This window comes from Medicago truncatula, chromosome 3 (genome assembly GCF_003473485.1).
Source record: "Medicago truncatula cultivar Jemalong A17 chromosome 3, MtrunA17r5.0-ANR, whole genome shotgun sequence".
NCBI classification, from domain to species: Eukaryota; Viridiplantae; Streptophyta; class Magnoliopsida; order Fabales; family Fabaceae; genus Medicago; species Medicago truncatula.
In genome coordinates, this window is record NC_053044.1 from 14793257 (window position 1) to 14819854 (window position 26598).

Sequence of the window (26598 nt, forward strand, 5' to 3'; positions counted from 1 at the left end):
ACTTTCTGATTCTGAAAAGTATACAGAAGTTGAATCTAGTCCAGAAGCTGAAATCACTCCAGAAGCTGAGTCTATTTCAGAAGCAGAACTTAGTCCAATAGTACAGAATGAAAGTGCTTCTGAGGATTTTCAAGTTAACACTCAGCAGGTTATTCAACCTAAATTCAAGCACAAATCTTCACATCCTGAGGAGCTAATTATTGGAAGCAAAGATAGTCCTAGAAGAACAAGATCACATTTTAGACAAGAAGAGTCATTAATAGGATTGCTTTCAATAATTGAGCCTAAAACTGTTGAAGAAGCTCTCTTAGATGATGGATGGATATTAGCTATGCAAGAAGAGCTAAATCAATTCCAAAGGAATGATGTGTGGGATCTGGTACCCAAACCTTTTCAGAAGAACATTATTGGAACAAAATGGGTATTCAGAAACAAGCTGAATGAACAAGGAGAAGTAACCAGAAACAAAGCCAGACTTGTTGCTCAAGGCTACAGTCAACAAGAAGGCATTGATTACACTGAAACATTTGCTCCAGTTGCAAGATTGGAAGCAATCAGGTTACTTCTATCCTACGCAACTAATCATGGCATAATATTATATCAAATGGATGCCAAAAGTGCCTTTCTTAATGGTGTCAGTGAAGAAGAAGTGTATGTTAAACAACCTCCTGGGTTTGAGGATCTTAAGCATCCTGACCATGTTTATAAACTTAAGAAATCACTATATGGCTTGAAACAAGCTCCCAGAGCTTGGTATGATAGACTAAGTAATTTCTTAATTAAAAATGATTTTGAAAGAGGACAAGTTGACACAACACTCTTCAGAAGGACTCTTAAGAAAGATATTTTGATTGTGCAAATATATGTTGATGATATAATATTTGGTTCTACTAATGCATCTCTTTGCAAAGAATTCTCTAAGTTAATGCAGGATGAATTTGAAATGAGTATGATGGGAGAATTGAAGTTCTTTCATGGAATTCAAATCAACCAAAGTAAAGAAGGAGTATATGTTCATCAAACAAAATATACAAAGGAGCTTCTGAAGAAGTTCAAGCTAGAAGATTGTAAAGTGATGAACACTCCAATGCATCCAACCTGCACCTTAAGCAAAGAAGATACTGGAACAGTAGTAGACCAGAAGCTATACAGAGGTATGATTGGTTCTTTGTTATACCTCACTGTATCTAGACCTGATATTTTATTCAGTGTATGCTTGTGTGCAAGATTTCAATCAGATCCTAGAGAATCTCATTTAACTGCAGTTAAGAGAATCTTCAGGTATCTGAAAGGAACAACTAATCTTGGACTCCTGTATAGGAAATCCCTAGATTATAAGTTGATTGGATTCTGTGATGCTGATTATGCTGGTGATAGGATTGAAAGAAAATCAACCAGTGGAAATTGTCAATTCCTGGGAGAGAATCTGATATCCTGGGCAAGCATAAGACAAGCAACTATTGCTATGTCTACAGCAGAAGCAGAATACATTTCAGCTGCAAGTTGTTGCACACAACTACTTTGGATGAAACATCAGTTGGAAGACTATCAGATCAATGCTAACAGTATTCCCATTTATTGTGATAATACTGCTGCTATTTGTTTGTCAAAGAATCCAATTCTACATTCAAGAGCCAAGCATATTGAAATCAAACACCATTTTATCAAAGACTATGTTCAAAAAGGGATTTTAGATATACAATTCATTGATACTGAACATCAATGGGCTGATATATTTACAAAACCTTTATCTGTTGAAAGATTTGATTTTATTAAGAAAAATTTGAACATGCATTTTGTGTCTGATTGAAAAATTGCTTGCCTCTGAATAAGAAGTTTGGTTCTGAAGTTTATTCAGAAGCATTTGGTCCATCAGAAGCTCTTAACTGAGGTTCTGAGGAAAATGTGCTTCTGAAGATGACGTCAGCACTAAAACTTCAGAAGTAGTATTCTTTACTTCTGAATAGCATGGTTAGTGGGAACGGTGGTAGTTACTTTATGTAACAGCTGTCCCATTACCCAAAAGGTAGTTTTCTGAAGAGTCTCTGACGTGGTCTATTTGTATTGGAGTATAACAAAAAGGGCAATGATGTTTTATTTGCTTTTTAACATACTAACACGCGCCCCCAATTTGTCATTAATGCTATGTTTGTTTGTCTCTTCTGAATTATAAACGTTTTACTTAAAAACACTAAGTCAATTCACACACTACTCACTTCACAACAAACACTTTCTATTTTCTTCTCAACCCTCTGCGAAAGTAAGCGCATTCACTCTTCCTCTCAAAACACCGTAGAACCCTAAAACTCCTTCAAATCAATGGAAAGCTCAAGTTCTGCTGGTGGTTCATCATCAAATATGGAAATAGATATTCCTGCTTATGAGATCAAAGGAAGGACCATGTCTATTGAAGAATGGGAGTTAATCATTCAAGCAGAAAATCCAGTGGATTTCGCCTCCTTAACTCACCATGGATGTGACTTAGTAAAGTTCTACAAGAAGCAGAAGCTGATGAGTTACTTCAGTCTTCTCAATGGTCCAACTTATGAAGTTCTGGTCAAACAATTCTGGGTAAGGGCTTCAATATTTGACATTAATGCTGCTAGACAGGAAGAAGCTCAACTGATTCTGGTTGATCTTACTCTAAAGGGAAAAACCAGAGAAGAAATGGGTCTACTCTCCTTCACCGGTACAGAGATCAGGTCAAATGTCATGGGTATTCCTGTAACCATAAATGAGCAGGTTATTGCTCAAGCCATGGGAAGGGATACCTCTGGCAAATACTTTGGAGAAGAAATTCCTAATCCAAGAACCAGCTCTTGGAAGGAAATTGTCAATGAGACCATCTATGGGTCTAAGGTTGCTCAACCTTACAGCACTTTGAGCATTGAGAAGAAGTTGCTGCTGAAGATTCAGAATGAGAACATCTTTCCCAAAGGTGGAGGAAGTGATCAACCATCACTTGGTCACAAGGTTTTTCTGCATCACACCATCACTCAAGAAACCACGATGAATGTTCCAAAGTACATGTTCAAATACATGATCAAGGAACTAAAGAAGAGTCAGATGGAGAACAGGAAATTTGTTCCTTATGGAAGGTTGCTCTCTGTAATCTTTCAAGAAGGAGGAATTCTACGTGCATTGAAGGATGTGGGCATCTATGATAACCAGAAGCTGGGAGCAGTAACTGGGAAGATAATCAATGCATCAACTCTTGTGAAGATGAAATTGATTCCAGCAAATGCTCACAAGAAACTAGATTCTGATATGCATGAATCTGATGCAATATCTGATCTAGTCACTCATCACATCCCCATCTGCAAGAAGGATCCCCTGGATGTGCAAAGGGCCTACATCTTGGACTTCTACAAAACCTACAAAAAGAAGATCAGCTTGAAAGATGTCCCTGAAGAGATGTATGGTGGTGATCTTCCTGTGGCCAAAGGCAAAAAGTCTAAGAAGAAGCAGATCACCAAGGAAGAATACCTTGCTGAAGATGCTACTGAGAAGGGTGCTCAGAAGCATCAGAAAGCCAAGAAGGAAAAATCAACTCTATCCACTATTCAAGAGGAAGTGGAGAACCTAGATGAAGTCCCTATCATCAGAAAAAGGACAAGGAATGCTCAAGAAACTGCAGAACAGCTTGCTTCTGAACAACCTGCTTCTGAACAAGCTGCATCTGAAGAGCCTCAGAGTCCTAAAAAGAAAAGAGAAGCTGCTCTTAAATCCATCAAAAGGAAGAGATCTTCAAGGAATCTGAAGACAGCTGAAGGACGAAGGGCAGAAATGTTGGAAGAACTGGAAGAAAACTGGGATGAAGACTCAAGCCCCAAGAAGGCAAAAAGGACTATAACTTCTGAGACTATAGTCATGCCCAGTTTTGAAGCTTCTGAAGAATTAAAGCAATATGCTAGGGAGTATTCTGCATCCAAGATAGCAGAAAGGAAAAGGATGAAGGAATTGTATGAGAAGGAAAGGGATGAGCGTCTCAAGGCTGCAGGGTATGTGCCTACTCCTGTCATTGCTGCTTTAGCTTCTGAGTTAGAGCAAGAAACAGTTCAGTATGGAGCAACTCTACTTTCTCAAGCCTTGAAGAATAAGCAAGCTTCAGGAGCTACTTCATCAGAACCAGCTTCAAAAGCTCCAGAAGCAGTTCATCCAGAAGCTCAATCTTCAGGTAATTCATCCAAACCTGACATCTATACTCAGATTCCTTCTCTACCCTCTTCACCCTCTTCATCATCCACAGAATCAGATGACCAACCCCTTAGCCAACATATAGACAAACTTCTAAAAACCAAACCTACCAAACTAACAGAATTTGGAACACTTGACTATGAGAGAACTCAAATAGAATTTTCCAAAAATAGGATTAAACTGTGTGAGAAATTCAATTTCCCTACTACTCATCCACTATATCCAGATATTCCAGAACCTGTTAGTATACAACAACCTGAACCCAACCAAGAACCTAACCAAACTCCACAAAAAGCCTCTGAAGTAGTTTCAGAAGCAACTACTTCAGAAATCCCCCAACAACAAGAATCCTCAACCATTCACAATTTAGAAAAACACTTAGGTGGTGAAATGCAACCTACACCTACAAAGGCCTCTAAGACAGTCCCTGGAAAGACTGTGTTAGAAAACCAACAAACAGAAACCATCCCTGAGCAAACTGTTCCTGAGCAAACTGTTCCTGAACAAACTATTCCTGAACAAGATGCTTCTGAACAAGTTGCTTCTGACCATCAAACACCAGAACCACCAATAATTGACCTAACTTCTTCTGACCAACAAACAGCCTCTGACCAACCCTCCACATCTCATACAACTCAATCTGAACCTTCAACCATCCCTGACTCTATCCTTGAATCTGAGTATATAGATGAACAGCTAATCAGGCTTAGTGATGAGATTCAGACACTGATTCTTCGCAGAACAGTTCCTGTACCTCCTATTCACTATCTTGATCAATGGATGGATTTGAAAAAGAGTTTTGATGACCTGCTGGATAAGCTAAGCTCTAAGTATGTCTCATCTCACTCTGCCATGCTGCAAAAGATGTTGGATGATATGCATGAAGCAGCTAGAGTGAAAGAGCTGAATTACGTGCCTCTGCTGGACATCACTCCTTTCTATCCAGAAGAAGAGTACATCACAAGGGCTGCAAGAATTCATGCTGGGTATAAAAGAAGAATGAGGGAAAAGGATGAGCTACTCAAGAAGAAGGATGAGCAAATCAAGTATCTATTGGAACAGATGTACAAGCCAGCCCAACCTTAGTTGCACACCTATTTTTTTTGCTTGTTTTAATCTTTGTTCTAAGTACTTTAGTTGCACTACATTTGTATCTCAACCTTTCTATATATATATATTATCATTGTTTCTGGATCTTGTGCTTATCCCAGTGATCAACTTATTAATTAGATCAACAACAATTGAACATTTTAAATACTATTGTTTGTCATCATCAAAAAGGGGGAGATTGTTGGAACAAAATATGTTTCACAATGAACCTTATTAAGTTTTGATGATAACAAGGTATTAAAAATTGTCAATTGGTTATTACTAATAATTGTTCAAGTGTACAGGACCAAAGGCTACTCAAGTTATTTCAATAGGTCTTGGAAGAACAATGGAAAGAAAAAGAAATTCTGAGCATCTGAAGAAAACTGCTCCTAAAGCTGAAGTGCTTCTGAAGTGATGACGTCATCAGAAGCAGAAGGTCATCAGAAGCAAAAGTTTTCATCAGAAGCAATATCTTCACCAGAAGCTACGTTTGATCCTTTAATCAAACTGAAGATTCAAAGTAGCTGATTCTCAATTCAGTCTTATCCAAGAAGAACGAAGAATTGAAAGGGAGGTATCAACGGATATATGGATAGCACTGAGCACTTGTCTCTCGTTAATAGAGTTGACAAAGTACAAGTGTACAACCACTACCTCCACTACTCTGTTTTCTGTCTACGCTACAAGACAAAACAACAGCCATGCCTGCAGAATTTGTACATTCAAGATGGGAATGAATTTGAAGCTTATTCTTCAAAGGACTACACCCAAATCAGGCAAAGGATCACTGGTGGATAATCAAAGGATTTCAAACGACTCTTTAGACGTGCTGATTATCTCAACGTCTCTTTCACGCCTCTATATAAAGGAGTGAAGACTTGAAGATTGTAGATAGAGATACACAAGTTCAAAAGCGCCAAAACTCTGTCAATTTGATTCTACAAAGCACACTGAATTTCTGCACTGATTTGATACATCTTAGAAATTCAAAGTCTAGAGTCTTTACTGTATTGTATTGTGAACACCACTGATTGTATATCAAGTGTTCAACTCAAACTCAATTCTCTGTATTTTTGTTTGATTAGAAGTCTCTTGCCTGCGTGCTTGAGCATTAGAAGTCTCTTGCTTAGTGCTTGAGCATTGGAAGACTCTTGCGTGTGTGCTTGAGCATTTTTGTGAAGTCTCATACTTAGAAAGTATTGAGCAGTTGTAATCTTTGTGATTATAGTGAAATCTCCTTGGAAGTGCAAGGGGGACTGGACTACTTCCGTGTTGTGGAAGGAACCAGGATAACTGCTTGTGTCTTTGTCTTTGTTTTCTCTGCTCTGTTCTTTTCCGCTGCAATCTGACTCTGATCATTTCATCAGAAGCAATCAAACTGCTTCTGAAGTTTTATCAGAAGAAGTATTTTTTAAGAGAAAAAGAAAACGCAATTCAACCCCCCCCCCCCCCCTTCTTGTGTTTTTCACCTTCATAGGTGTTGGTTCTTCCTTCACTAACTCCTCCACACTCAAACCATCCATTGGAGGGATTTTATCCAACAGTTCTTCGTAAGCTTGTGCTTATCCTTCTAGCTTTGAACCTGCATTATTTACCAAACATACTTCCAAGCCCATCATGTGTAGTTGATGCTAGAGAGCACTCTTTCACACAATGGTCGACTATATCTATCATGCAACAAGAGTCTTTAATGGAAGAACCTTTCATTAGTTTAGCAAGTTCAAATTCAATGGTCTCTTTACCAACATTAAATGCCAACTAACCATTTTTAACATCAATTATGGCTCCAGCGGTAGCAAGGAAGGGCCTTCCTAAAATAATAGGTACCTGGTTGTCTTCCTTCATTTCCATCACAACAAAATCAACGGGGATATACACCTCTCCTACTTTGACTGGGAGATCCTCTATAATTCCAGCTGGGTATTTAACAGAGCGGTCTACTAATTGTAGGGTCATCCTAGTCGACTGAAGTTTCCCTATTCCCAACCTTTCATAGAGGGACAATGGCATCAGGCTAACACTAGCTCCTAAGTCACACATCGCCTTTTTCACTACATTCTTCCGTAAGGTTAACTGTTTCGCCCTCCTCAATTTTTCTTTTCTTAGAAAGAATTTCTTTTAAGAACTTAGCATAGGTTGGCATTTGAGTTAGTACGTCGGTAAAAGGCACATCAATGTAGATTTTATTCATCATTTCAATAAATTTGTTGAATTTCCCATCTAGCTTAGACTTAGCAAATCTTTGCGGGAAAGGGATTTTTGGTTTGAACGGAGGTGGGGTAGTTTCCTCACCATCCTTTTCTACCCTAGCTTCCTTAACTTGTGGATTGCTAATCTCTTTCTCACTTTCATTGGGTTTGGCTCTTCCTATGGTGTCCTTTAATGGTCTACCACTCCTAAGTGTGACGGCGTTCATTTTGTTAGTTTTAGGTTGCCTGACTTTGTGGACAACTTGGGAAAGTTCAGTTTCAGAAACTTTGTTTTGAGAGGAGATGGAGTCGACCTTTGATGTAAGTGTAGCAAGAGAGTCGTTCAACAGTCTAGTTTGATCCTCAAGCTCTTGGAGTTGTTCGGATTGTTTAAGAAAACAATTTTCCATTAATAGTTCAATTTTAGACTTTTGAATGACTCTTTGGCTATTTGCATAATCGGGTAGTGTTGTTTCTTCACTAAGGGGATTTTTATGAAAATTTTGGTTAAAACTTATCCCTTGACTATTTTGAATAAAGTTTAATTGCTCAACACTACCTAGCTTGCATTCAATGCTAGAATGACCAGATATACCACATGCTCCACATGGAGGAGAATTAGAAGTAGGTGTGACAACACAAGCATTCATTAGATCAAATCTTTGAGATAGCGCATCCACCTTGGTAGATAGATGGTCAAGGGAAAAGATTTTGTTTATACCTACCTCTTATTTAGAAGGTGAAGAATTGATGAGGGCCTTTTCATCGGTCCACTGGAAGAGATTTAGAGTCATATCTTCAATCAAGGCATAGTGTTGTGAAGTCTTTGTTTATTAGGGCACCACCTGCAGCTGCATCAACAGTTATCTTTGTATTTAAAAGGTGTGGATTATCAACCACTTCTCCAAACCATGATGGGGACAAAGTCTAAGAATTTCTTTGAAACGCTCCCACACATCCTAAAGAGATTCCCCGTCTTCTTGAGTGAATTGATAAAGTTTTGCTCTTAGTTGAGCGGTTTTAAACGGGGGAAAGAATCGGCAAAGGAATTCTCGCCTTAGTTGATCCCATGAAGTGATGGAGCCACCCCTTAAAGATAACTGTTGGGAAGAATGAGCAAATTTGGATCCTCGGTGGGTGATCCAGAAAACTGGTTCTGTTGTACCAAGCTTAGAAGTGCAGGTTTTATTTTAAAGTCATCACCTTCAACCGTAGGGTAGACTATAATAGCACATGACTCATCCGTAGAAGGGATCGAATACTCCTTAAGAGTGCGTTCCTCAGCCATGTTGTTTACATGGAGTAGAAGAGAGAAAGCATAAAAGTAAATAACAAGAAAGTAAAGGAAAAGAAAAGAACTTTTATTCAAAAGACAATTGTCACTTATTGAATTCCAAAGAAAAGATGAATATTTGTGATGGTTAGCTACTCTATTTATAGGTAACATTCGACATAAAATCTAAGCAATTACATCACTAGAATGTTCCACAAGAAAAGGGCTTCCTGGTAAAACTAAATAGAGTAGCTTAGAATCTAAGCAAAAGCAGCAAAAGGCTGTCTGAGAGGTGGCACGGCCGTGCCAACCTTAGCACGGGCCGTGCCAAGTTTCTGACTTGAGGGAGATATATTTTTGTCTTCGAATCTTCATATTTTCGTACCGAATCAGCTCCAAAACCCCTTTGTTTTGCTCCAAGACTCAATCCATCAAATATTCATTCCTGAAATATAATAAAATGCAATTGAAGTAAAATTGCTCAAAAAGAAAATAATATTAAAATAAAATAAACTTAAATCTAATTAAAACGAAACTAAATATTAAACTAAAACATCTAATTATTGACTCATCAAGGATCTTCAATTTCTTTGCCCAAGATATTTTTATATAATAAAGATTATATGTACGAACTCATCTTCAATTTCTTAAACAATATACATACAGTTGAGATTCCAAAGAAAAGATGAATATTTGTGATGGTTAGCTACTCTATTTATAGGTAACATTCGACATAAAATCTAAGCAATTACATCACTAGAATGTTCCACAAGAAAAGGGCTTCCTGGTAAAACTAAATAGAGTAGCTTAGAATCTAAGCAAAAGCAGCAAAAGGCTGTCTGAGAGGTGGCACGGCCGTGCCAACCTTAGCACGGGCCGTGCCAAGTTTCTGACTTGAGGGAGATATATTTTTGTCTTCGAATCTTCATATTTTCGTACCGAATCAGCTCCAAAACCCCTTTGTTTTGCTCCAAGACTCAATCCATCAAATATTCATTCCTGAAATATAATAAAATGCAATTGAAGTAAAATTACTCAAAAAGAAAATAATATTAAAATAAAATAAACTTAAATCTAATTAAAACGAAACTAAATATTAAACTAAAACATCTAATTATTGACTCATCAAGGATCTTCAATTTCTTTGCCCAAGATATTTTTATATAATAAAGATTATATGTACGAACTCATCTTCAATTTCTTAAACAATATACATACAGTTGAGATTCTAATTTTGATTTTTGCAATTGATTATAATAAAGATTTTTGTTGGTGTCATTTAAAAAATAAGAATTTAGATTATATTTTATTGATACATTTTTAGTGTCATTTTTTTTTTGAAGAAGTTAAAATGAATTATATTACCACCTCAAAAGAGTCATTCCTAGCACAAGACGCACTAAGGAAAAAACAATAATGTCCAAAACACTATTTACAAAAATCTCCTATACAAAGCAAAAGATAAAATAGAAAAGAAACTCTTAGCCTATGCCCAAAATGGTGAACGGGTTAAGCCACCACCCATGGTAGTTGAGGGGAAGAGAGAAATACTTCGCCTTCAACCACGCAAAGGCAAGCGACTTAATTTTGTCGACCACCTGATTAACCGAGCATTCTTTGACATTAAACAACCTATTGTTTCTTTCCTTCCATATTTCCCAAACTACCACTGACAAGCCTAATCATGGTTAGTTTATTTGTTATAATTTGAAAGAAATATTTTTACTTTTAATTAAAACCAAAATTCCATAAAAAAAATATTGTTCATAATTTTCAAACGTTAGCGCAATAAAAAGAGCGGAAAGACGAACACGTGAGGGTCCATTTTTCGCTAGTAGTAGTAATAGTAGTAGTAGTAATAATAATAATGATAATAATTTATCATTATTATTATATTAATAATGATAATAATAAAAAATATTAGATTCCTTCAGAAATAAAATTAATAAAATAAAATCTTTACAATATACTTTTTTTGACAAGAAAATTTTATAATATTTGTCCGAGATACTATAATTAAGAGTAATTTTAAAATTAAATTAATATAAAACTCAACTGAATAAAATAAACTACGCTCAATAGTCCATGTGAGCTTAGCTCAGTTGGTAAAGACAATTTATAATATATGCAAGGTCCGGGGTTCGAACCCCAAACACCACAAAAAAAAAACAATACTCAATAATAATTATTTTTCTCTATAAATGGTATAAATTTATTTCCTTACTATAATATTAATAATACATTAGAACATTTTATTCTACTAATTAAAGAATAAAAATATCAAAATAAAATTATGTCAAATTTATCACAAATTTTAAAAATAATTTTTTTTATTACAAAACACACATATTTATAAATTTATAAATATAAACAAATAACAATAATAATTTTTCTCTCCACCATTCTCGTCATTGAAGGGGCGAACAAGTTTGGAGGGAAAATTGCCACGAATTGATGTTGCTGATATTTTTAAGCTACTTTGAAGAAATTTTGCCTTTTGTCCAAAAGTATTCAAGGCACAGTTAACGATATATTTATATGTTAGGAACTAAAACACTAAGCTAAGTTCATAATAAATAATTTTAGCTTATTATTTCTTTTGATCAAACAATGACTTATGTTAAGCTTGCTACTTTGGCTGTTTTCATGCTCACGACATTCTGTATGTATATTGTTTTTTAACATTGCGCTCATCTTTCTCACCGATATATTTATATGTAGGAACTCATAAAATATCATAATTAGAATCTATACTTTCAATCAATGAAAAATTATATAGGTTATATGCATAGATGTGTATTGGTTCCAACTTTAACTTCCTTTGCCATTTGCAGTAATCGTCCAGATGAAGAACGTTGAAGCAAGGCATTGTGCAAGATATGGGACCAAATTGAGACCACTTAGGTAAACGGAGGCAAAGTTATGGGACCAAATTGAGACGGTTTAAAGTTAAGGGATCAAAATGAAATTCAAAAATAAGTTAAGGGACCAAAGCATGTATTAAGCCTTTATTATTCTTGTCAAGAGAGAGAATTTTAGGATCATATCAAGTAGTCTTCATTTGAAATGTGGGATTCTTACACCCACTTTATTAGATGTTGTTGGCCTTACTGGCCTAAAACCTATTGGCCAAACTTTCGATCCTAATAGACACACTCGTCGGAGCTGACTTTCGATTTCACCAGGCCCGCCTATGACAATTTCATAATGGGTTAATAGTGTTTTACCCCCCTGTAATATAGGTCATTTTTGGTTTTACTCCCTGGAAAATATATTTTTTGGATTTCGTCCTTGTAATTTGAAGATTTTTGGTTTTGGACCTTCATGAATTTTGACTGTACAAAATCGAAGATATGGCAGGGGGTAAACCGAAATTTGCTCAAATTAACATGGGGGTTAAACCGAAATTTTCTCAAATTACAAGGGGGTAAATCTACATTTGCTCAAATTACAGGGGGTAAAGTTTTCCATGAAGGTCCAAAACCAAAAAATCTTCAAATTACAAGGATGAAATTCCAAAAAACTATTTTACAGGGGGGAAAACCGGAAATGACTTATATTACAGGGGGGTAAAAGACTAACCCTTTCATAATTGACCATCATGACACTTCTAACACTGGAGTATCTGATCAAGAGCACATCGCCTTTTTAACTTATTGGTTGTCAATGTATATTTTTTGCTCGAGATCAATCCAAATTCCCAAGAAATTCACAACCTTAGCTATACAGCTACATGAAGTAAGAGATATTTGTTTGGGTAAACTTATTTTGGGGTCTTTATATGAGAATCTGAATCAAGTTGTGTCTAGTATTAAGGACTTTCAACCTGGTAGCAGCCTTATTATACCTGGCCCCATTTGGTTGTTCCAATTATGGCTTTTGGCCACTTTCAGAACGAAATTAGCAGTCCACCTGCCCCCAAGTTTTTCAAAAGCTTATGAGGATATATCCCTCGAAGCAATAGGTTTGGCCATGCTTCTGTATGACAACAGGAGTTCTCCAGACTTATTTGCCATTGCTTATAATGCCTTCTTAAGTTGTACCTCTTTTACCCCTTCGATGGCTCCTTTCATCACTAGGACTCGTGGGCCGACTTGGTTCACAGCAAAGTTTCCAACTGATTCGACCGAAGATGAGGTTGATATTAATGCTATATGGGAGGCATATCTAATCCCCACCTTTTTATCTAGCAAAATAACTGCTAGGAGCCCATATGGAGTATATGGATATCATCCTAACCATGTAGCCAAGCAATTTGGCTTGGTTCAAATCAGGCCAAGTTCATTGTACAAATGTGTAGGCGACCTGAGGCAACCTCTGATAGAACATGTGTGGAGATCTATCTTGCGTCGAGCTCAGAAGCAAAAACTCATTTTCGAGCCAAAGCCTTTTGTTTCAACTTTTGCATGCACAGAAACATTCTATCGATGGTGGCAACGCTACTTCAAGCGTCAATCCAATCGAATAGATCCTGATACTCTGCTTCCTCAACTGATTCTTGCTTTTCATGTTGTGTAGAGGAAATCGAAGAAAAACAAAGGTGCATATTCGAGAAATTCAAGCTTTCCAAAACTTCTTTCAAACTGTATACGACCTTTTGCATCTAAAGAGGACAGACTATTATGCTGCTAAAACGCTAAGGGATAAAATCTATGACAAAATTCCATCGATTACATTCCCACCTTTCACCCCCAGTAAATATCTTTTTGCAGTGCATTTTAAAATGAAGTTTCCCTCTCTGCCGACTAGCGAGTTGGCGGTGGCCTTCAGGCCACCCTATCCCAAATGGTTATTCTGTGATAGTTTGATGGGAATGAAACAAAAATTTATAAAGAAAGACAAGAACAAGGTGACTGCTACTAAGCATAATTTGTACACCTTTAGAGGCCATCTGCATTACATTCGAATTCTATCTGAAATAGGATTAGGTATGAAATTTTATAATTCTTGCAGAATCTAGACAGCCTTGAATTTCTAGTCATCGAAAAGAAAATTTTACTTATCTGCTTTATCCATTTTAGCCTGTAGCTCTTCCTTTGGTCTCAGGGGATGTAGGGAAGGATGAAGAAGAAATCTCTCCAAAAACTTCCAAGTCAAAGTCTGAGAAAGCTTCTAAAAAGAAGAAATCCTCGAAGATGGAGAAAAGAAAACATTCTGAAAAATCTTCTAAAGAGCCGAAAGATCTTGCGGTTGATGATGTTGTAAGTCATTTCTCGATCCATTCAAACATTACTATTTGTGGGATAAATTCTAACTTTGAATTTGTTTCGTAGGTTGAGGTATCCCCTGGCGCTGTCGACAGGCCTGTAGTTTCTGAATCCCCTAAAGTCAAGGAGGATCTTAAGAAACGGAAGCATGATTCTACGGCTGTCGAAACGACTACCGCTGATGAATCTTTAGGCAAACCCAGCCCCCAAAAGACCAAACAACATAAGGATTCAAATCCCAACAGCGCTCATTCTTACGTTGGTGACAACGTTTTAAAGGTATTCCTCAGGATCCTTCTAACTCCGCTTAAACTTTGATCGTGTAATACATCTTTTATGACCATGTCTTTCGTATGCAGGGTAGCCAAGCTGATAAATCTCAGCATGCTCAACTCCTATTTGTTGGTCAGGCAACTGCGTCGCTGATGAGTCATTTATATACTATTTTAATATGCTTTTTAGTTTAGTTTTATTTAGATTTTATATAATTTTATATTAGTATTATTTCCTTTTTAGGATAGTTTACTTTAAATTGCAATTTATTATATTTCAGAGAAGAATATTGGATGGATTGAGTCTTGGAGCAAAAGAAAGGGATTTGGAGCAGATTGGACACGAAAATATGAAGATTGAGAGACAAAATATGTCTCCCACAAGTCAGAAGCCTGGCACGGCCCGTGCTAGCCTTGGCACGGCCGTGCCACCCTCCAGAATACTTTTTGCTGCTTTTGCTTGGACTCTAAGCTATTCTATTTTGGCGCACAATCTACCGTGGAATATTCTTGGAATATACTTGCTTAGATTTTAAGTCAATTGTGTACTATAAATAGAGTAGCTAGCCATCACAAATATTCATCTTTTCTTGGAATGCAATATGTGACAATTGTTTTCTAATAAAAGTTCATTTACTTTATTGTTATTTACTTTTATGCTTTCTCTCTTCTTCTCCTTGTCTACGATGAACGTCAGTGAGTAGACTTCTCTTGTCTTGGGATTGTTGGATAAGTCTAATGACATAATCCTAATCAAACCAAGCTTTAAACCTTAATCTTATGTAACCCTAATTCCTTATCTAAATTCACTGCTTTAACATGGATCAACCATTATCAAACTGTGGAAACGAAAGTGGAGGGTTTGATAATTGTTTATCCATCATCTCAAATATCAATTCATAAAACGAAAGTGGAGCTTTGATATTCGAACAAGTGAATTTAGACAAGGATTGCAAAGTCAGCGAAATAGGCTTTGCAATCTTTGAGACATATAGTTTCGATCTTCAAGGGAACTAATAACAATCAAGTCAGCGAAATAGGCTTGGTTGTTAGAGGAACCAAAATCTAATAGTAATCAAGTCAGCGAAATAGGCTTGGTTGCTAGAGGAACAAAAGAGAAACTGTCTTGAGAAATTAGGTCTAACATAAAGTTATAAGTTTAATAGTTTGGTTTGAGAAGGACTTGTCGTTAGGATGAACCAATAACCCCAAGGCTTTTATCTTTTATTTTATTATTTGCTCTTAATTAAAAAACCAAACTTTTCTACCTTATAAACCTTTAGTCCAATCATTATCTAAAGTTAATTGAATTCGTAACTCCCTGTCGGAACGATACTCATATTTTACTACTTCGGTAAGACCGTGCACGTGCGGTTTTATCTCATCAGTCGCCTATCGCTGAAGAAGACGAGGGTGTCGAGACAAGTACTCCTCCTCCTGGTATGGAGATCACTTCTCCTAATCAGCCTGGGGTCGAGTCAAGTGACCACCTGGACCAAGAAATGCCCGCAGGGAATAGTGACTTAGAGCCAGAAGGAAATGCAAATCAATTCATCATGGCTTCGAGGGATGACAATATTGTCGCAAGCCCAATTTTTTCTCATGGTCCAAGTCCAATGGTCGATGTTGTACCTGTTCAAGATAATGCGGCTATCAGCCAAGTGTAACACCCCGTTATCCCAAACAATTAAATAATAAATAATACATCAGAGTTTAACACCAAACGGGCATGTCACACTACTTTTCAAAATTTCTTAAATAGAATATAAAACTATTTAATAAACATCAATAAATTGCAGCGGAATATTTTTCAAACATTAAACATCATCCAGCAATAATCATGGCACAAAGGCCTCAACATAATTATTCATCAATATTGTTTCAAATGACAATAAAAGGCTCCACGACATGTTTCCAAAATTTGATACATATCAGAGCCCTAGACACTTGAGCCACCATCTACTACTCAGGATCACCTGCAAGTTACCCATAGGACGGGCAACATTTCCAAGCAGAAGGGGTGAGATTCACAACAATAATAATAGATATAAAATTCATCAATTGAATCTAACACCCTAAAATAACAATAATTATTCAATATACATATATATTTCATAATTAACAACATCAACAATAAGTGGTAACTTCAACCAACAACAAAGACTCATGCAACTACTTGACAACACCGCTAAGACTCCTCAACAATGCGACTATGCACATGCATGTGGTACCAATTTACAGGGCAGAAGCCCTCACCGAATTTCGAATGGTTAAAGCATTCTTTAGGGCATAAGCCCTCACCAATTTGAACAACAAGGTGTTCCAGAGCATGAGCCCTCCTGCTTTGAACGACAAGGCGTTCCAGGGCATGAGCCCTCACCGCTTTATATTTATGCAATGGACTCCACTTGTGTATATCTACATACAACTCAACAATGCATATATATAATATGACTTACAACCCCACAATTTAACAACATGTACGATTTAATTAAATATAAACATACATTATAGTCATCAACAAATCATCATAGTTAATCCAACAATTTCAGAAAAATACACAATTGATCATAATCATGCTCATACATGAAGTTCATTCATCATTATTCAATCAAAGAACAAACAGCTCAGATACTGGGCAACTCGCCTCGCGAGTGCATCTGCTCGCTATGGCGGGATCAGGAAAAAGGTTACTCGCCGTGGCGAGTACTAGGCGAACGAGAAAAAGGGTGCACTCGGGAGTTTTGACATTTTTCTCACTAAATCCTCATTTTTAAGCTCCCTATTCATCTTTTTAATCTAAAAATTGTCCCAGTCCTCTCTAAAATCATTTAGGCACTCAAAACTAACAAAATTACACCTTATAACAACAATCTGAAAATCATGATCTCTCACTCACTTACTTACTCGTCATGGCGAGTGGTTCTGCTCGCGAGGCGAGCCATGAAGTTGTTGACTCGCGAGGCGAGACAGGCTACTCGCCAGAGCGATGAACATCAATACGGGCAGAATGCAGGATTTTCCCAAAAATCTCAATTTCCTCAATTTCACTCCCCAAATCAGTTTACAGATATGAAATGAAATGGTGTATGCAATCAGAACCTATTTCTAACATCAAACCAGTGATTCCTACACTCAATTCACCCAAAAACAAAAGAATTCAACTTAAACCCAAAATCTCCAATTCACCCATAAAATCTACACTACTGAAGTAAACCTCATTCTTACCTTGATTCAGATGAACAATTCTACAAAAATCTGGTTCTCTTGGTTCTACTTGGCTCTTCTCCCTTTTTCTCCCAAAACTTGTCTGTACGTAAAAGCAGTTCTGACTTCTCTTTTCCTAACTCCCCAATACTTAACTCCCCTTTATTTCATTTAACTCCCACTTAATTATACTAATTAAAATATAACCCCCAAAACTCCAAATAATAATAATTCCCACTTATTCTACTTAATACCAAAATAGATCATATAATAAAATATAACACACCACATAATCAACAATAATTATTTAAAATCATATAAAAGACTCTAAATAAATAATAAATAAATAAATAACGACTAGGGCGTTACACCAAGCGGATCGTGATCCACTCGAGAAGGCCAACCCTCTAGACGCCTTTGATTTTCTAGCCAACAACATCCTCCTTTCTAGGAGTACGGGGCGATCCTCTAACGTATTTGCTGAAGATCCTTCAAGAACTTCAAAGGATAATCTCCTTGCAGAATTTCGAAGCAAAGTTCTGACAGCTGATTTGTTTGATGCCATAGAGTAGGATGAGAGCACCATTCTCGAAGTCAAGGAGTTACTGTGCAAGTTGATCAATCTTCCTTCAGGTTCAAAGTTTCAAACCTTTTTTAGAGCACTAGAACCCCTCTTGGAAGACATCAAACAAGGGTTTCTTCAGAAAAAGGCTGGTCAGGCCAAGCTCGAAGAACAAACTATTCGCTGCGACCAACTCTTAGATGAAGTCACTGCATTTAGAGCCAAGTTGGAAGCATTTCGACAAGAGACTCCCACTATCCAACATCAAGTGACAGAAATCGATTCATCTATTGCCAAGTACAAGGCCGAAATCGAGCAATTGGAGAATCGAAAAGTCTAACTTTTGGCTAAGGAAGACCTTTTGAAGCAAGAGGCTCAAATTGCCATTAAAAAGGTAAAAGAGTCAAGGCTGTTCTGGCAAGAAATATATGCTCTTACAGAAAATGGCAATGTTCTCGAAGGAAAACTTGGTGACTTAAAGAAACAACTGCATCAACTCACCTCTGGCTTTAAAATATGAGCCATTTTTCTGTCGAACTTTTATGTAATTTATTTTATTTGTTCCCCTTACATTGTCATATGTACTTTTATTTTTGTGACGGTACAAAAACTGTTTATTCCAAATGACATATCTTTGGGTAACAATTTATTTTTACACTTTATTTCATTGGTGGTTGGAACAAATTTCAAGAAAAAACTAATGATGAGAAACTAAAAAGTTTCTTCTTAGTCTAATCAAACTAAATTGCCTTGGAAACCGTAAAGTTTCTAAAAGTCTAATTATGAGATTCTTAGGAAGAGATAAGGTAGAAACTTTTTACAACTTCTCTTCTCTCAAGGCGTATTGCTGCAGAAGTTTACTGTGCCACGCGTTCCATTCTCTTGTAATGTTCACCTCTCATCTTTTCCTTCTTTGTTTCTCTTAGAAAAGATTTTACACAACATCTTTCACTTAAGTTTTCTTTTTAAACTATGGAATTCATAAGTTACCTAAGTGACGGTCTGATCATAGACATTGCTGCGAGAGTTGCCAGTCATAGCATGCGTGATCTTTTTTCTCTCTAGAGGCAGAACAAGAGGATTGCAGCGCTTTGTAGGGATCCTGCAGTTTCAAGAGCGTTTGGGAATGATTACATCGAACTGCTCACTGATCTGGATCCTACTTATGAGAAGTTGGATTTCATGAACCGCTTGTGGGATCATGGTTACCATATGTTTTGCCTCTTAAGGTGTACCCAGAAAATGCTTAATGCCAAGCCACGTATTTCTACCATCCAGCGTTTGTTGAATAATGCCATGGGTGCTGGATCTGTGAGCGCTATGTATTCGCCGTTCTGTTAAGAGCCCTTGGTGGTACTACTCCTGACCTTACCGAACTTTTCAAAGATTTTTGGGATCTTTTGATGACGAGGAATGTTGCGCGCTACCGCCGCGACATCTTGGGAAGAGATACCCCCTTCTGATTTATCTGTGGCTGGTACAAATGGTGGTTGCCTCCTCTCTTGGTTCGTCGACAATTTCGTAACAACTGGTATGATTGCCCTAGGGACGTAAGGAGAGGCAACTTTCGAGGCTTTCTTCCAACTGATGATGAGGAATATTCATTCCATAATTTCTTCCTCCGCTTTCTTCTTGATAGTGAAGTTAGATGGTTTATCGACGTTTTTGGCTTTGACCATAATGCTTGAAGCATTTCGTCGATTTAAGACCCCTAAAGAATCTCGTTTTTCTTTAAGTTAAATTGTAGCATTTTGTTTTGTAATGGTTTACCTTATGCTTTTCAATCCATTTTGGGACTATCTTATGCAATCCGCCCGTTAGTTGGCATTTTATTTGAAATGCCATGTTTTAATTTCTTTTCGAATTACTCTTGCATAATCTTAATTTCTTGTAGCATCGGCTTATACTTTTTTAAGTACTTTCCATTTATTCGTAAGATCCTTTGATCCTCATTCAATTCTTCGATCTCATATCCATTATTCGAAAAAACTATTAATATCTGCCATGGTCCTTCCCAACTGGTGACCATTTCCCCAAAGCTCGATCTTTTTTATCCATTGGTAAAATGAATTTCCACACCAAATCTCCTTGGGCGAATAATTTCGATTTCACCTTTTTGTAATATTCTTTTGCTACCCTTTCTTTTTGTCTTGTAAGGACTTCCAATGCCATTAATCTTTCTTCGTCCAAATCAACCAATTCGTCTAAAACCATATTCCAATAATGGTTGCTGGTATTTCGCATTGTCTTTGAATTATGGTTGACTGAAGCAGAATTTCCACTGGTAACACAGCGTCATGACCAACTGTTAGTCTGAATGGTGTGGTGTTCGTCGATTCTTTGGGAGATGTTCGACATGCCCACAAGGCTTCGCCCAAAACTTCATGCCAGTTTTTGGGCTTTCTTTTAGTCTTCCTTTTTATGATGGAAATAATGTTTTTGTTTGCTGCTTCAACTTGACCATTTGCTTGCGCATAATATGCTGACGAAGTTATCAATTTGAAGCCTGCGTCCTCAGCAAACTTTGCCATTTTTCGACCAGTAAATATAGATCCTTGGTCTGTAGTAATGGTTTCTGGAATGCCGAACCTGTAGATGATGGATTTCTGAACGAAATTTATAAATTCATCATGTGTGACCTCTTTCAAAGGAATTGCCTCTATCCATTTTGTGAAATAGTCTATTCCTACCAAAATATATTTATAGCCTTTCGATGATGTGGGTTTGAACACCCCAATTACATCCAAGGCCCATCCTCTAAATGGCCAAGGTTTGATTATCGCATGTAGCTCACTTGCTGGGACGCGTTGAGTTCCAGCATGTTTTTGGCATCCTTGTCAACCTTTAGCGAATTCTATGCAATCTTTGAGCATGGTTGGCCAATATACACCTTGTCGAAACAAAAGCCATTTCATTTTATGGTCGACCTGATGCGTTCCGCAAGTTCCACTATGTGTATTAGAAACTGCCAAGTATGCATCCGCTTCCCCCAAACATTTCAGCAATACTCCTTCTGGAGTCTTTTTTAACAATTCATCGCCCATTATTACATAACTTAAGGCTCGATATTTCACTTTTCGACAAGTTGTTCCGTCTGGATTTTCTCTATATTTTACTATGGGTTTTCGCCAATCGGCGTTAGTTAAATCGTTAATGACCAAAATTTCGACAAAATCCATACCTCTTATGTGTCCTTGGAACGTCTCTGTCCCCCCAAGTTTTGGCATTAACGATTTACTAGAGAGAGAATCCATCGAACTGCGCCTGTTTCTAATCTCAATCGGTTCTTGCACTTGATCCTTTGATACTTTGTATCCAGAGGCCATTTGGGCTAAATCGTTTGCTTCTTGGTTTTCTGTACGGGGTACATGTCGAATTTCTACATGGATGAAACGTTTCAACAATGTGTTGGCCATTTCATGGTGTAACACCCCATTTTCCCAACATAAACATCATTTTATAACATCATATACTTCACATCATAAACATCATCATATAACAACATAATCACATCATAAACAACATAACAACATCATAATCAACATCATAAGCACTTCATTAACGACACATGGGTAAATAACAACTTAACAACAATGACACGACTTCAACTCGACAATGCAACTTAGACATCTTACACATCTTGAACCATCTAGACAAAATGCAACTACGACCTCTTAATCATGCATGTGGCACCAACCATGGCATCAAGCCCCCAACGTATTGAGCGTAAATAGGCTCACAGGGCATCAAGCCCTTAACTTACAGGGCATCAAGCCCTCAACATAACATGTATAAATATACATTACAGGGCATCAAGCCCTCAACTTAAATGAGTATGCAATGGACTCAACATTTGTGTATATCAACATACAACTCAGCAACATCAACGACAACGTAGACAACGACAACCACTACTAAAAAAACAGTGTTTTCGGACGGATACGTTTTTGTCTGAATTGTTCGGACGGATTTGGGACAGTTTAAACGGAGCGAAATTTTCGTCCCAAATCCATCCCAAAATCGTGTGAAATATTTATGACATGTTCAAACAAGGTTTTTTTCCCACAAATTTCGCACGGATTTTCTTAAAAAAACAAATCCGTCCCAAATCCGTGTGAAATATTGAGACGGATTTCAGACGGATAATAATTTGAAGGTTTTAATTTTATTTCTAATTTGTGCACATTTCAAATACCGTCCCAAATCTGTCTGAAATATTGAGACGGATTTCATGGAATACGAGATGTAGCTTATTATTTTTATTTACGTGTATTCCGTCCCAAATCCGTGTGAAAGTTTGAGACAAATTTTAGACCATATTTAACATATTTTTATTTCCATGAATTCCGTCCCAAATCCGTGGGAAACTATTGAGACAGATTAGACAAAGTAATTTATCTGTATATAATAGAATAGTTGTGAAAGATAAACCCTAATGTGTTATTCTTGTGTGCCTCCTTCATTCTCTCTCTCTAACCTTCATTTCTATCTACCTCCATGCCATTTTATCTCTATTTCTTTTGCCATTGTAAGCATATAAGAAGAACAGATCTCGTCTCCTCTCATCATCATCTTCCTCTCTGTCGAATTGAAATTCCATAAACAAGTATTTGAAAAAATGGATCATCTCATCATCATCTTCTTTTCTATTGTTGTGTTTCAGTCTCTTCCATTCTCTGCGATTTGCCTTCACTGGATCTAGTCTCATTGCATCCTCATCTTCCTTTATATCCTTATTCTCCACCAGATCTATTTTATGCTTTCTCTGTCAGGTGTTTTTTTTTTTAACCTATTTTGCCCACACAATACTGTGTTTATAGTTCTTAGTCATGTGATTTTGTGTGGTGTGTGTTTGGGCATTCCATCAGTTTTCTTGTTGTGGGATTGAACCTCTTTATTGTGCTACTCATCTTAGTGGTCTGTATTTGTTTTTAATAATATTAGTTGTTCAAGAAAGTAATTGAAGTTGAATCACTTGTATCAATTCATTTGTAAGAATAATAATCTAAAAAAGTCATAAAAAACCAGAAGAAAAAAATGTGTACAAATCTGAATTAAAAACACCCAAACTAAAATAAATTATTTAATTTTGAAAATTTAAGAAAACTTTAACTTAATTCCGTCCGAAAATCGTAGGAAATTAAAATCAATTCCGTCTGAAATCCGTTTGAAGTATAGTCCAATATCCCACGTGAAAACCGTACGAAATCCGTCTGAAATATTTTTCGGACAGAATTTGGGACGAAATTACGATTTGCGACGGGGCTTTTTCGGACAACGCCCTATTTGTCCGAATTCCGTCCGAAAATGGATTTTCGTCCGAAATCTGTGGGAAATTTCCGTAAATTCTGTCCCAAAACCGTTTGAAATTTCGTTCGAAAATGACATTTTTTTAGTAGTGAACAACAACTGTGCATAAATAATTATGACTTACTTCACAACTTGGTCAACTCAATGATATTAATAATCAACAACAGCAGAAACAGCACAAGCAATTCACATCATAGCAATATTAACGATAAACAACCACAACATCAACATCATACATATTCCACATAATGCATGTATAACTATATCACATTACTAACATCATTAATCATCTTAATTTCAGACTCTCTGAACAACATTAATAATATAAACAACTTCGTTTCTACCCCAATGACCAACTCACAACATAGGTTAAATACTCTTAAACACCTTAATTGAACTCCTAGTACTTCTAGTTTTGAGCTTTGGAATTATCCCATAAGTTTTGGATTAACTTAGAAATGGTTGTGCTGAATTTTCATAAGATTTCACTAAGACCTCCTTGGAGTATTTTCATCATATTTAAAAAACTAAAAATCATTTTCAAGTCAAACCAAAGCTAACAAGATTATCTAAAACTTTCATGTTTACACCAAAACCCAGTTCAAAGTGGAAAGGGGTGAAAACTAGTGACTCGTTTTAACAGCATCAGGTCCAAAAATCTGCTTCTCAAAAAGTGCGATTTTCACCATTTCGCGCGTAAAATTCCAACCGTTAATCGGATTTTGATGCCGTTTTCGCCTACACTCTCCTGACACTTGGCTCTATCATAATCTACAGCTATTTCAAGTCTCAACCATCCCAAAAATCATTTTCCCAAACCTCACATAATCTCTTATTTGCAAAACGTTTATACTTCGACTTTTCAAACGAAAACTCCAATTTCCATTGACCCAAAACTGATTAGGGACTTAGTCCGTGATTAATCTACAATCTAAACATCCTTTATCACCCTAATCCATCAGATTATCTACTTCTTCCAACGATTCAATTCTACATGCTAACCCTAATTCCCAAATCAAGAACAACCCTCATGTTAAATCAATTTCAGAGTTTACGTACACTATAATTATTGAAAGTTAGCCTCACCCTTACTTTGAATTGATGAACAAAGCTCTACAAAAATCAGATTCTCCCCTCTTGGCTCTTCTCCTAGCTTTCTCTTGATTTTTCTCCCAAAAACTGTTTTTACGTGAAAACTTTTCTAAACCTAGTTTCCTCTTTAAATCCCTCCTCAATCCACTTTATCTTATTTCCTCTATTTCCACTAAACTCTTCTAAATTCCAAAACAGCCCCACATCTCTATATTTATTTATTTTCAAATCTTATTCTAGTAAATAATAAAATAAGCCTTTAAATAAAATAACAACTAAACACATAATCATATAAAATCGCATAAATCATCAAAGTAGACTCTAAACTCTATAAAATAATTAAATAATTAAAGAGGGTGTTACAACTCTCCCCCACTTATAGAATTTTCGTCCTCGAAAATTTACCTCAGATCAGACGATCCTCATCCGCTGTCTGAGTACCAAATAAAGCAAACACCTTTCCACCTGCCTGAGCCTTCTTAGGCTTCTTGCACTGCGAACTAATATGTCCTTCCTCTTTGCAGTTGAAACACACAATATCCTCATGGTTACATTCCGCTATCGTATGCCCCTTCTTGGCACATCGGAAGCACTTCTTCTTTTCACCATTGCAAACATTACTCTTGTGGCCTTTCTCTCCACATCGGTAACAAACAACTTCGGTAGGATTCTCTTTCCTCTTGGTTCCCCTCTCATCATTCACTCTCTGCTCACTCTTATCAGCAGGAGACTGTAAGGCTTTGGACGACTCTGCTGGCCTTTACTCCTCTTCTCATTCACTATCTTGAAATGAGCTTTGGTATCCTCCTCCTAGATCCTGCAACTGCTCTCCAACTAAGAAAATGTACGGATCTTCTGGTAACCAATTGCCCGCTTGATCTCCGCACGCAAACCATTCTCAAATTTGATGCACTTAGAAAATTCAGCAGTCTCAGCAGTGTAGTGTGGATAAAACTTAGCCAGCTCCACAAACTTTGCAGCATACTTTGTCACAGACATATCGCCTTGTTTCAGCTCAAGAAACTCAATCTCTTTCTTCTGGGTAATATCTGTTCAAGAACTCTCTTCTAAACACAGCCCAAGTAACAACTCCTCCTCCATGCTCTAAGATAGGTTTAATGCTAACCCACCAATCATCAGCTTCCTCAGCTAGCATGTGCGTACCAAAACGTACCTTCTGAACTTCATTGCATTGCATAACTCGGAAAAGTCTATCTACCTCTTTGAGCCACGATTGAGCTCCATCTGGATCATACCTCCCTTTGAAAGTAGGCGGGTGATTCCTCAAAAAAGTTTATAACATCCTCACTTCAGCATTAACACCAGCACCAGCATTAGGTTGTTGCCCCACAGCTTCCAATGCAGCAGTAATAGCAGCGTCGTTTCTTCCAGCCATCTTAGTTCTATACACAACAAACATCAATCAAACAGCATAAAGACAGTAATACAACTGTTACTCGACACAACTACATGGCCGGACGGACCAACCTGCTCTGATACCAATTGTAACACCCCATTTTCCCAACTTGAAATTTTTTAGCATAAATCAGAGTAAAACACCTTAAACGGAATGCTACACTTCTTTCAAACGTAAATATAGCAAAATTACTATTTATTTCAATCATTTCATAATATCAAAATTAAATCTCAATGCAGCGGAAAATATCTTAATAAAACATTATGTTGGCACAACGGCCTCAACTTAAACAACTTAATAAAAATTCAGTCTAAACAGTCTTCAACATAAGAGTCATAATAAATCACGTAACATATGGAAAAACAATAAAGATCCCCATCCCATTACGTATCAGAGCACCTAAGACTCATGTGTACAGCAACTAACAGCAACTACTCTGCATCACCTGCAAGTTACCCATACGAAAGGCAACATTTACAAGTAGAAGGGGTGAGATTCACAAACAATAATATTAAGCATATAATTCATCAATTAAGTTTAACAACTTAAACTTCATCAATTTATAATAATAATTCTTCGTATAGTATTCCTTTAAATCATCAATCAACTTCTAGTCAACATTAATATCATATTCATCACATCATGTACATAATCATATAACAACATAATCATCACATCATAAACCTCATTGTATAACAACATAATTCATCATATCATAAACATCTTCTCATAATAATATAGACAACACAACATAATCATCATCTTATAATAATGTAAACA

The 26598-nt window shown here is 36.8% G+C and overlaps 2 protein-coding genes and 1 non-coding gene across 3 annotated transcripts; 1 reads left to right on the top strand and 2 right to left on the bottom strand.

The window, feature by feature from the left end:
* The first annotated feature begins 8384 nt into the window (after positions 1 to 8384).
* On the top strand, positions 8385 to 8491 carry LOC112420528 (small nucleolar RNA R71). Its single transcript, XR_003010708.1, has one exon. It is a non-coding gene; the product is annotated as a small nucleolar RNA R71 (small nucleolar RNA).
* Positions 8492 to 20836: 12345 nt separating this feature from the next.
* Positions 20837 to 21415, bottom strand: LOC112420096 (uncharacterized). The gene has a single exon (XM_024778721.2). The coding sequence runs from the start codon at positions 21413 to 21415 to the stop codon at positions 20837 to 20839; it is 579 nt and encodes a 192-aa protein (XP_024634489.1).
* Positions 21416 to 24807: 3392 nt separating this feature from the next.
* Positions 24808 to 25797, bottom strand: LOC112420095 (uncharacterized protein C683.02c-like). The gene is made up of 3 exons (XM_024778720.1): positions 25711 to 25797; positions 25250 to 25439; positions 24808 to 25151 (listed from the first exon to the last, which is right to left on the bottom strand). Exons 1-3 carry the CDS (start codon positions 25795 to 25797, stop codon positions 24808 to 24810), a joined length of 621 nt encoding a protein of 206 aa, XP_024634488.1.
* Between the last annotated feature and the right edge of the window lie 801 nt (positions 25798 to 26598).